Source organism: Acinonyx jubatus, chromosome D3 (genome assembly GCF_027475565.1).
Source record: "Acinonyx jubatus isolate Ajub_Pintada_27869175 chromosome D3, VMU_Ajub_asm_v1.0, whole genome shotgun sequence".
Taxonomy (NCBI): Eukaryota; Metazoa; Chordata; class Mammalia; order Carnivora; family Felidae; genus Acinonyx; species Acinonyx jubatus.
Genome location: NC_069392.1, coordinates 6,858,897 through 6,871,529, shown reverse-complemented (window position 1 = coordinate 6,871,529; position 12,633 = coordinate 6,858,897). Strand labels below are relative to the sequence as shown.

The 12,633-nt window shown below is 48.0% G+C and overlaps 1 protein-coding gene across 1 annotated transcript; it reads right to left on the bottom strand.

Moving 5' to 3' along the window:
- Nucleotides 1–764: 764 nt before the first annotated feature.
- On the bottom strand, nucleotides 765–5,853 carry HCAR1 (hydroxycarboxylic acid receptor 1). The gene has a single exon (XM_015063800.3). It carries the CDS (start codon nucleotides 5,065–5,067, stop codon nucleotides 4,036–4,038), a length of 1,032 nt encoding a protein of 343 aa, XP_014919286.1. The 5' UTR covers nucleotides 5,068–5,853; the 3' UTR covers nucleotides 765–4,035.
- Nucleotides 5,854–12,633: the final 6,780 nt, after the last annotated feature.

The window sequence follows — 12,633 nt, the reverse complement described above, 5'->3', positions numbered from 1 at the left end:
TGTTGGCAAGAATGTGGAGGAAGGCTTTGTCGGTGGGAATGCAATCTGGTTCAACTTTGTGTTGGGCAATCTGGTGATATCTATCAAGATTATAATGAAAACTCATATAAAAAGAGCTAATGCCAGATAATAGCCAAGAGCTAACGGACAGAGTGTTTGCTCTTCTGTCAGGCACTATTCTGCATGCATTATACATCAAACTCAGTATTCAAAACAACCCTACAGGGCAGGTACAACTCTTATCCCTATCTAATGGGCAAGGAAAGTAAAGCATTGAGACATTAAGTAACTTGTCCGAGGCCACACAGCTAGTAAGTGAAGGAGATAAGATCTGAACCCAGGTCGTCCAGCTCTAGGGTCTATGCTGTGAGCCACGATGTGCATTGTCTCACCCAGTATGCCTGTCCTTTGATCCAATACTTCCCCTGTCTCAGAATCTTCTTCCGAAAACTCTAGCACATGTGCCCAAAGATACATCATTCAGAATATTTACCATAGCATGGTGGCAATAGGGGAAAATTGGAAAGCACTTAAATGTCCATTAAAAGGCCATTGGTTAAATAATCCTTATGTGGTTTGTTTATACAATGAAATGGAGTTAAAAGTGAGATTGATCTCTGTTCTGATGTAGGAAGCTATTCATGACAAAAATAACTTGTAGATCTATTTGTGTATCATGCTTCAGCAAAACAAAACAAGATTTGTTATTTGTGGGCAAGTGTGTTTTTACCCCAAATATTAGTCATCACCTCTAGGAAACGAGATTAAGGGGGACAACAGAAGGAAGACTTTTATTTCTCACTTGATATATTTGTTTTGAATTTTGAACAAAAACATATGTACTTTCAATAATTACAGAGATTTTAATTCTTTTTTTTTTTTTTAAAAGAAAAGACTCTGAGAGGCTATTCAAGAATATTCCATCAGGAAAAGTTGTGAATGGGGGCTCCTGGGTGACTCCATTGGTTAAGCGTCCGACTCTTGGTTTCCACTCAGGTCATGATCTCTCGGTTCGTGTTAATGAATTCGAACTCCATGTGGGGCTTTTTGCTGTCATTGTGGAGTCTGCTTGGGATTCTCTCTCTCTCTCTCTCTCTCTCTCTCTCTCTCTCTCTCTCTCTCTCCCCCTCTCTCTCTCCCTGCCCTTCCCCGGCTCGTGCTCTCCCGTTCTTTCTCTCTCTCTCTCTCTCTTAGATGAATAAATAAACTTAAAAAAAAAAAAAAGCAGAGTTATGAACAGACCTTCTTTCTCTCTCTCCGCAGTGGATCTCATGGCTTGATCTCTCCCAAGGGGCTGCAGTCCCTCTCCCCACCCCCAGGACCTTTCATTCCGGTCCTGTGGACCTTTCCGAAGCTCCCTAACAAGCTGCTTCCTCACCATGCCCCTCTCGCTGGGATACCTTTTCCCACTGAGTCACCTGCCTGCCTCTTTTGCATCCTTCAGGGCTAAGTTCAGAGTGATTTTCTCTGAGAAGCCCTCTCCAACCCCCATGGCCAGGATGAAGGCCCCTGGGCTCTGCCGCAGGGCCTTGTGCTTACCACTTTCACACGGTTACCCCCAAATGGTTGTTTGATTCTTTCCCCTGGATTCTACAATAGAACCCACAGGGGCAGGGGCTATGTTTTCCATTCGTGTTTCTACTGTGCCTCGTCCGGAGCCAGTGCCTAAAAAATGTTCCTTGAAAGGGAATGAATGAGTGAGTGAGTGAATGAATGAGTGAATCTTTACAAGGGACAAAATATTAACTCCTTCCCACTCCTACCGTATCATCACTGGAAGGTGAGTATAGTTAGGTCCATGCGTGAGCCCAACTGTCTGTTCTACTCCATGTCAACCTGTGTATATGTTTATAAATGCATATATAAAATTTAGGGCCCCAGCTTCATGGATGAGCTCAAAAGGGTCCTGTGTTTACTCAAACAAAGCTATACTCCTCTTCCTCACAATTTCTGAAGAACACCTGATAAGATTTCTTTTTCATCACATTCTGTGAATTTAAAAAGGGCAGTAAAATCCGAGTCGAGACTGTGTTTGGGTTTTTTCATTTTCCTTTCTTTTTGTGTGTTATTGCTGCTTTTTTAGTGAAAACCTCTGCCTACCGTGAACTTCTGGATTGTTTAGGCTTTTTTCCTGGGAGGGTAAAGTCTTACGAGTCTTTTAACTAATATAGGCTCACACCCAGGATGCGGACTTTCTTTTGGAACCGTTTTTATGGAGAGGAAGCAACAAAGGGGCAGTCCAGGGAAGAATTCTAAGTAGGGTTAGAATGGAAAGCAGAAGTGTGGGCTTTCCCAGATTTCTTTCAGGAGGATGTAAGGTTCTCTGAAGATGGTAAGAATCCTGTTTTCACTCCCCCCCCCCACCCACCCTCTGCCAGGCAGCTGGGGAGGGCGGGGGCGGGAATTCAGGTAGTGACAATACAGCAACTTAGGAGTTCTGAACCCCGTGGGAAATTGCTTTTGCGCCTCAATATCTTGGTGCGTAAAATGTGTTAATGTCGTAAGTCACAATATTGAGTACTCCCTGCCAAACACTGTTTAATGCTTCACAGGCACTTATTCATTCAAATATTTATTAAGCACCTACTATGTGCAGCCAGTCTCCTGAGCACTGGGGATATAACAGCGAACAAAATCTAGTGAGTGGTTGAGCTAGGATTCCAATTTAAGGTTCATCTGACTTTCCAGAGCCCTTACTTTTCGGCACTGAGCTGTGCAGTGTCTCTGCAGAAGGAAATAATAAAGACAGCTGATAGGAGTGTTTCGAGGCCAGAGAACGAAAAGCTGGAAAGGTCATCTAGTGCAGAGAGCACCCTGAACATTTGAGAAAGTGTAAATAAAAGAGCCAAGAATGACTTTCACCACTTTGTGGCTTGAGAACAGAGTTAAGGTTGGCTTTGAATCTTTCCCCCTAATCCAGAGCAAGGACAGTCGGTCATTCCGCAGAACCATCTAGTTTTGAGGGCTCCAGGTACATATGTGGGAAATTCATGTACATAAGGGACATCACCCTTTCCACCCTTCAGTGTTTGTTCAGAATCCCGCAATAGGAGGAATACATTGATGTTTGCACAGAACAGGTCTAGAAACTATATTCAGTGAGAGGGTGAGGGTATTAACCTCTCTGTTTGCTCCCCACCCCCAACCCCACCAAAATACTTTGGTGTCACACAGGAATTGACTAATGACCCTCCAGGTAAAAGGGATAGTAGCACAGTGCCTTGCACAAAATATGAATTCAGTAAGTACTTGCAGAAGGAATGAATAAATGATTTCAACTCACAGTCACATAACAAGCAGTCAAAAGCGATCACATTGCACGCAGCCCATCCCAAAGGCCAACCGAGTTTTTTCACGCACTCAGCTCCCACTGGAAAGATCAGGGGAGGCAAACCTATCCCTCAGCATCTTCTTTGAAATGCAACGACTTGCGGAAACATGTGGAACTTCAAGAAGGTCAGAGCAGACTGTTTTGCTGTCCTTCTTCTTGGGCTACTGAGAAATCAGAAACATACCCAGGCACCCTGTGGAGATGAAAATCGTCAGGATCTGGACGTCCCCATAAAGATGTCACTCAGCCCGAAATAAAGGTATTGACTCACTCAGGTTTCTAGTTTCTAAAACGATGACTTAAGAGAGGATAGCAAATACTGCCAAGTCATGAAGTTCACGACCTCCCCCAGACAGGGAACGTGACTCCTTCAAACATCGGTGCCTGTTCACCCAGCCGATTAAAACTACACAGGGGTCGAGCTCTTCTTAATTAACGTCCCTCCTTTTTAACACACACGTGCCCTTCTCCACGCACATATTGTCCCGTCATTGCAATCGGGGCATAGAAAGGCAAGTGACTCACTTGTCAACCACAACCTTCCAAAAAGGCATAGTAACCTGAATTTCATTTCCAACAGAGTGAGGATCCAGTTAAGAAAGGGTGGCCTTTTCAATAGACTCTCACCCCTTAGCATGAAACATCCTAAGTCGCCGGTCTGTCTGTCCTCCTTGGCATTGTCTGTCTGTCTGTTTCACTGCCATTCAACACATTTGGAGATCCCACTGCACGTCGGATTGGCTCTGGAAACTGTTTGCCACACTGGCACAACTCTTGCGACACAGGTTGGAAACTGGCATCTCTTCTGACCTCCGGGTCTTGGAGCGTCCCGGATTCTTAGGTCTCAAACTGCGCATTTTGAGCTTGGTGTAGAATTTGGGGAACGAGGGACTCGAAAAATAATACACCAGCGGGTCCAGCATGCTGTTCATGTAGGTGAAGCTGAGGGTCACGTGCAGGGCTACGTGGACGGAGGGGTCACAGGCACTCGAGGGCACCGTCCAGAGGAAATACAGCCTGGCCGACACGCTGGGCAGATAGCACGTGACGAACACAACCGCCACCACCATGATGAACCGGATGGCCTTCTTCATCCGAGTCTGCCTGGCCAGCTGCTGCCTCTGCTTCAGGCTCCAAATAATCTTGCAGGAGCAAAACAGGATGACACCGAGGGGCAGGAAGAACTCCAGCTGGAACATGATGTCGTGCCAGCCGTTGGCCGACTCCATGATGAAGCTCTCGCAAGATATGGTGTCTTCGTGCACACACAGATGGTTCTCCATCAAAAGGTAGAGGGTCCCCAGGATGACAACGGTCCAAAGGGCAGACACGATGCCGGCGGCAGCCCGGTTGGAGATGGCGTTCACCAGGTGGTGGGGGTGGACCACCTTGAAGTACCTGTCCACCGCCACCACCGTGAGGAAGACGATGCTCCCGGCCCTGTTCATGGCCAGCATGAAGAGGGCCACCCGACAGGGAATGTCCTCAAAGGCCCACTGCCTCTGTCTCCAGTAGTAGTCCGTCCGGAAGGGCAGGCAGATCATGAGAAGGAAGTCGGCCACGGCCAGGTTGAAAAGGTAAATGGTGCTCGGCTTCCAGGTCTTCATGCAGAAGCAGAAACCGCACAGGGCGACGCCGTTGCCCAGGGCGCCAAGCACGAAGGCCACGATCAGCAGCGGGGGCATCACCTGAGCGATGGGGTCCCCCTCGATGAGGCAGCACGACCCGTTGTCCATGGTGGACGGAGGACAGGGGTTCTGCGTGCTGGGCGGCCCCGGGAGTCCCCACAAAGACAGGTGCCGATCGGAACGCTACCTCTCACCGGGCTGCTGGTTTTCTACCTTCTTCACCCCGGGATGCGGGCGGACGCGGACTGCAGGTGCGGGTGGATGCGGCCGCCGCCAGGAGGCCAGGAACGTCAGCCGGGAAAGGAGAGGCTCGGGGAGGTCCGTTCGTCTCTGGCTGTCCCAGGCCGGGAGAAGCGGGTGGCACCGCGAGGCTTTGAGGCGCAGGCGGTCACTTCTGGGAAGCGGTGGGCAGGTCCAGAAGGATTCATGCTGCGGCGCCGGCCCCGCGGTGAGTTTTCTCTGCAGCCTCACTCTGCTCTTCAGACTCCTGTGCTGGAGAGCATGCAGGGCCGCCCAGAAGGCACGAGAAAAGCTTGTTTGTCCTCCCTCCGGGTGGAGAAATACAAACATTTCCTGGAGCCGTTCTGGGCCCCTGCCTTTGCTTTCCTCCCCTAACCTTTGCCTGACTGCCCCGTCCGCCCCGCATCCCATGGGGCGCTCCCAGGCGGTGCCAGAGGGGGAGGCCTTGCTCCGCAGCTCCTCAGAGCCATTTCCTGTGCCCACACCCAAAAATAAGGCATGCAGAAGTCAGAAGCGTCAGGGGAGGAAAAAAGCTCTAAAACCAGCACTCACCGGCTGTCATTAGAAAAGCTCCGTGAAGCGTGACATCTTTCCTTCCCTCCGTTGGTACCTCCTGCCCTTTGCATCCTTCCCTGGACCCAAGTGACCTGTTGCACAATGAGCAGGACCACGCAATGGACGTGAAGCCACCTCTCATGTGCCTGTCCCCACGCAGCAGCCTCTCGGGGAGTCAGTTCCTCCCTCAGCCGTTTGCAAAAGAGGATTTGGCTCGGAGTTTCCCCGCTGGCCGAAAACCATGATAGATATGCTTTTAATTTTAACTCTCGGCTGCGCCCGTTGGTGGGGGGAGTGAGGGCCGGGCAGTTGGTCAGAGAGCCTATCTCTAAAATAATCACGGGTAAAATTAGACTGCACCCAAGACTGGAGTCTTTGCTAAAATTTCCTACCCTTCGGTTTTCTAGATGATCCACCTGCCCCTGTGCCTTTCAGCTCCCAGCTTAGGAAGGGGGTGCAGGGGAGGGAAACGCATTGAAAGGAGGCATATACGCCTTCTTCCAGATGCTGATTAAAGCGAAGCTCTTCCCACTGAATCCTGGATCCAGGTCAGTCCCACGACTTCCCCCCCAACCCCACCATGATCGCTGTCACCTCCCACCTGGGGGAAATATTGAGAGATTTTCCTGAGTGGTTTCCTTTCCTCTAACCTATTCCCTGTAATCCCCCCCCCCCCGCCCCGTACCACAGTGTGATTTTTCTAAAGCACAGATGTGATCACATCCTTTTTTTTTTTTTTTTTTAACTTAACCTTCATTTGCTCACTTCAAGCTGCCAAGGTGATTGCTATATGACTCGTGAGCTGTATCTGGTTCTAAAGCCAGTTGGATTCGGGCCACATGTTTGTTTCTTTGTTTTTTTAGATTTTTTTTTTTTTAATTTGAAAGCGAGAGAGCAAGCAGGGGAGAGGGACAGAGGAGAGAGAGAGAGAGAGAGAGAGAGAGAGAGAGAATCTTAAGCAGGCTTAATGCTCAGCTCCGACGGGCCATATGTTTTAAAGAGCTAGGACTGGGGCACCTGGGTGGCTCAGTCGGTTAAGCCTCTGACTTTGGCTCAGGTCATGATCTTGCAGTTTGGGAGTTCGAGCCCTGTACTGGGCTCTGTGCTGATAGCTCAGAGCCTGGAGCCTTTTTAGGATTTTGTGTCTCCCTCTATCTCTATCTCTCTGCCCCTCCCCTGCTCTCTCTCTCTCTCTCTCAAAAGTAAAATAAAAACATTTTTAAAAATTAAAAAAAAAAATTTTTTTTTTTAATTTTTTTTAAAAATCTAGGACTGCCCTATAAAACCCTGGATTTCCAGAGCGTCTCGGAAAACTGGAAGACCTGGCTGCTCTGGGCCAACAGTCCCACATCGTCACAATCAGCTGGAGCCAAGAGTAGCTGCTCCCCTGAGACAGAGTAAGACTTTCCCACTTTGCCCCAGTCCTTACCACTCCCTATTACCTGGGCAGCTTCACTCATTCACATGCCTGGTATCTGTGGGATTCTAAGTTTGCACCTCTGCTCTGGGCTAAAGGTCACATTCCTCAGATTGGTATACAAGGCCCTTCACGGATGGTTCTCCGACTACCTTTCCAATGTCCTTCTGCTACTTTTTCTCCTCATCCTCACTTGTCTCATAACTTCTAATAAATAAGTGTCCATCAAACATGCCTATTTAGCTGCCCCACTCATCCCAGAGGCCCTTGGAGACAAAATCCATGTTCTTGGTGAATACCTTAATGTGGTCGGGCTGGAATTTTCAACAAGTGGAAAATGGTCCTCATCTGTGTAAGCAGATGCTGTCAAGGTTCTTGTAAACACGAGTGCTTCCCTTTTCTCAAATGACAAACACCTACCTTTCTTTTTCACATTGTTTGTCTTGCCAAATCACCTTCTCTTTCTCTTTGACTGCGGAATTCACTGGAAGGGAGAGGGTTAGGAAGATGTAGGTTTCCATTTCTCTGAAAGTCTGCTGTTGGTAACAAGGGAGGCTGGGCCTACGTGGGGCTTGGGGTATATGGGAAGTCTCTGTACCTTCCCCTCAATTTTGCTGTGAATGTAAAACTGCTCTTAAAAAAAAGGGTCTTAAAGGAAACACATAACAAATTAATTGCTTTGAGAAGAAACAAACAGGGCAAAGAAAAAAATAAAAAAAATAAAAAATAAATTTAAATAAATTTTAAAAAGAGCCTTAAAAAGTTTAAACCAAATTTTATTGCTGACCGTATTTTCGCTCCTAGCTACTAATCACAGTGCCTGGTGCAAAGCAGAGGCTTTATTGATGTCAGAATGCTTAGTCAACGAACCTCTGAGGTGTTTTTACTAGATGCTTCCCCCAGATAAGAAAGGTATTATTCGCTGTCTGGAGCTGAATGTTTAGTAGGGGAAATGAGACAAGTCCATAAATAACAATTTAACAAAGCACATTGAATAAGCCTATTTTTCAAGTTGTAGTGGACACAGCACAGATCATCTGTGAGATTATTGTGGATGATACAGAGTCATATTCATTTGTATTTTGACTTTGTAGCTACGACTTTCATATGTGTTTGAAAAAAAATACAACTGGTCCATCGGAGTTTTGAGAATGAGGGGAGTGAAAGAGAGCTGTTAAAATTTCTCAGGGACAGAAACGGAAGGAACAGACATTCCAGACCAAACGAAGAGTGTGGAAGAAGTAAGGCTGGAGAGGCGTTTGAGGGGCTTGGAATCTGGAGTCTCCGTCACAGAACCGTGAGGATAAAACAGCCCACGCTGAGCGGGGCTGTCTTCCGTGGGCGTTTGGACTCAGTAGGGGCGGGGAGCCACTTTGGAGTGAGCAGCATGGCGAGGGATGGGGGGAATCGTTGAAAGAGAGAAAAGGGAAGCCACGGGCTTTTGTTGCCCACCCCCTTCTTTTGTCTGCTCTGGAGTCACAGAGCTTCCTGTTTTTTGCCCCCAGGTATCCTGCAGACTCCAACCCACATGTCCTTTCTAGTGTGTTCTGTGGTAAGCCACAGAGCAGGTATTATTGAGGAACGAGGGCCTCCAGACAACTGAAGCCCCTTCCCTTAAGTACTAACGCTGAAAAAAAAAAAAAAGTTTCTTTTCCTCTTCCTCAGATTCCACCTCAGACAAGGGGAACAGTCTGCACCATCCATTTAGCCACAAGCCATCAGCTTGGTTCCCTCTTCTCCACTCACCACAATCCCCAATCTGTCAACCACATGCCCCAAATGTCTCTCCACCCTATTGCTATCACTTTGACTAATCCAAGGTTCTGGAGGAACACAACCATCTCATCTCCTCCTGTCTTGTTCCTCCTTCAATCCATTTCCAAAACTCAAATCTGTTGACGTGATTCATCTGGATGAATGTTCCAGCAGCTTCCCTGTTGTCCTTAGCAGGGAGTTCAAGATGGCTGACAAGGCACCGTAGGAACTGACCTGGACACCTCCCATAGAAGCTTTACTCTGTCTAGTATCCAAAAGCTGTCTTTTTTTTTCAAATGTTTATTTATTTTGAGGGAGGGGGGAGGGACAGAGAGAGACAGAGAATCCCAAGCAGGTTCCACATCCAGCGCAGAGCCTGATCTCAGGACCCTGAGATCACTACCTGAGCTGAAAGCAAGAGTCAGATGCTTAACTGACTGAGTCCCCCAGGCACCCCCCAAAGGCTGTCTTCTAGGAACTGCTGGGGACATACTTCCTTCCCTCTTAGTCTTGGATAACTCCTCCTTTGTCAGCCTCAGCCTAGACTAGCATCTTCCAACAGAAGATACCACAACGATGGACATGCTCCGTGAGGTTCACGTAACTATGAAGGAATTGAAATGGGGCCAGTAGAACCTGAATTTTCAATATTATTTAATTAATTTGCCGTTGAAAAGCCACATGTGGTTTGCGGCGATCACACTTCCTACAACTGCCAGGCCTTCTGTGAACCTTGCTCTCCAGTCTGGGTTAGGCTGTCTTCCTTGTGCCGCTTCTGGCACACATACACTTACCACACATTCTTGTAATGGTTTACTCGTGTGTCCCCCGCAGCCTCTGTCCCGAGGAGGACAAACACTGGATCTGATTCAGCTTTGCAAGCCCAGAACATAACCCCATGCCTGACCCCACAGGGACACTTGGTAAGTCAGTCCTGAATAAATGAACTAATGAACACATGATCCCAGACTTCTGGAGTTTACTTCTTTTTTTTTTTTTTTAAAGTTTATTTATTTATTTGAGAGAGAGAGACAGCAGGGGAGAGGCAGAGAGAGAGAGAGAGAGAGAGAGGAAGAGAGAGAATCCCAAGCAGGCTCCACGCTGTCTGCACAGAGTCCGACACGGGGCTCGAACTCACAAACCGTGATATCGTGACCTGAGCCAAAATCAAGAGTCAGATGCTTAACCGACGTAGCCACCCCCCCAGCCAGCCACCACCCCCCTCCCCCCAGGTGCCTCTCTGCAGTTTATTCCCCTCCTGGCTGTGAGGAGACACCACCGAACAGGAAACATGGGTTAAAAAACTTGAGAATACACCTGCCAGACTGATTTGGAGCTCTTGGGCCCTGCGTGCCCCCTCCTCCAGTGTTTTCCAAGATGGCATTTCACTTTATGGACATTCCTGTGGGGCTGCCTAGCAAGTGTCAGGAGGAGGAACTGGGTGGTAGTGTATTCGAAAGACATACGCCCCGCCGTGCGTTCCTCCCTTACTCCCACACTCCGGCCACCTTCACTCTGCCAGACGTGTGCCATTTTGTTTCCACATCTAGCAAGGTTCTGTGTCACCAGCCGGGTGTCCTACGATTCAACTCAAGTGCAGACCCCACTGGTTAGAGGCTCACTGCCCCCCAGGGAGATGCCAATCACCAGTTGTAGGTTCCCAGGTTCCCCACAATTTTTGTCTGACTTGGTGACAACTTGAGGTTGCCATGACCCCTCTCTCCGGATTCTGTCATATACTGAAACAGCCACTGGAGCTCAGGAAACACACGTATGTGTGTTTACCAGTTTATTATGTAAGAAAGCACGTGGTAAAGGATATAGATGAGCAGCTAGATGAAGAGGTATATAGGGTGAGGTCTGGAAGGGTTCCAAGTGCAGGAACTCCTCATGGAGTTGGGCTGTGTCACCCTCCTGGTTCATGGAAGCTCACCAGCCCAGAAGCCCCCAAATCCCATTCAACTGGGATTTTTATGGAGGCTTCATCATATAGACAGGATAGATTATTAACTCCATTTCCAATCTCTCTCCCCTCTCTAGAGGAATCAGGGCGGGTAGGGTTGAAAATTCCAAGCTTTTAATCGTGGCTGGATCTTTTTGGTGACCAGCCTTCAACGAGGAGCTCAGGCGCTCCCCAAGAATCACCTCATTAGAGCAAAAGACACTCCAGGAAATTCCAAGCGACACAGGAGCTCAGTGTCAGATGCTCCTACCACTCAGGAAATCCCAAGAGATTGAGGAGCTTTGTGTCAGGAATGAGGGGCAGAGAAGCCATATATATATTTCTTATTATTTCACAGGTAGAAATCCAGGGCCCCCGCTTCCCCCACAAGCCAGGGCCCCCGCTTCCCCCACAAGCCCAGAGTATGTGGCTGTATTAGCTTCCTGGGACGGCTGCAATAAATTATCCTAAGCTGGGAGGCTTCAAACAACAGAAATGTATTCCCCTGCAGTTCTGGAGACTAGAAGGTGTCAGCAGGCTGTGCTCCTACCAAAGGCTCTAGGGGGTAGCTGGCTCCTTGCCTCTTCCAGATGATGGTGGCTATCTGTCTGCCCTCCTTGGCCTGTGGCCCCATGGTTCCACTCTCTGGCTCCAGGGTCATGTGGTCTTCTCTGTGTGCCTTTTTTTTTTTTAATATAAAATTTAGTGTCAAATTGGTTTCCATACAACACCCAGTGTTCGTCCCAACAGGTGTCCTCCTCAGTGCCCATCACCCACTTTCCCCTCCCTCCCACCCCGCATCAGCCCTCAGTTTATTCTCAGTTTTTAAGTGTCTCTTGTGGTTTGCCTCCTCCCTCTCTAACCTTTTTTTTCCCTTCCCCTCCCCCACGGTCTGCTGTTAAGTTTCTCAGGATCCACATAAGAGTGAAAACACACGGTATCTGTCTTTTTCTGTATGACTTATTTCACTTAGCCTCACACTCTCCAGTTCCGTCCACGTTGCTACAAAGGGCCATATTTCGTTCTTTCTCATTGCCACGTAGTACTCCATTGTGTATATAAACCACGATTTTTTAATCCATTCATCCGTTGATGGACATTTAGGCTCTTTCCATAATTTGGCTATTGTTGAGAGTGCTGCTATAAACACTGGGGTACAAGTGCCCCTATGCATCGTACTCCTGTATCCCTTGGGTAAATTCCTAGCAGTGCTACTGCTGGGTCACAGGGTAGGTCTATTTTTAATTTTTTGAGGAACCTCCACACTGTTTTCCAGCGCGGCTGCACCAGTTTGCATTCCCACCAACAGTGCAAGAGGGCTCCCGTTTCTCCACATCCTCGCCAGCATCTATAGTCTCCTGATTTGTTCATTTTGGCCACTCTGACTGGCGTGAGGTGATATCTCAGTGTGCTTTTGATTTGTATTTCCCTGATAAGGAGTGACGTTGAGCATCTTTTCATGTGCCTTTTGGCCATCTGGGTGCCTCTTATAAGGACACTTGTCATTGGATTTAGGGCCCAGATAATCCAGAATGATCTCATCTCAGGGTCATTTGCTTAATTACATCTGCAAAACTCCTTTTCCAAATAAAGTCATGTTCACAGTTTTCAGGGGTGAGGATGCAGACATATCTTTTGTGGGGGTGGAAACCATTCAACCCACAGCTACAACCCACTGCCCAACCCACCACAACCATTGACCTTTCCAGTGTAAATGTGTGCGTCCTTGAATTCCTGTCTCTATCCAACTATTTCAAAATGCCCT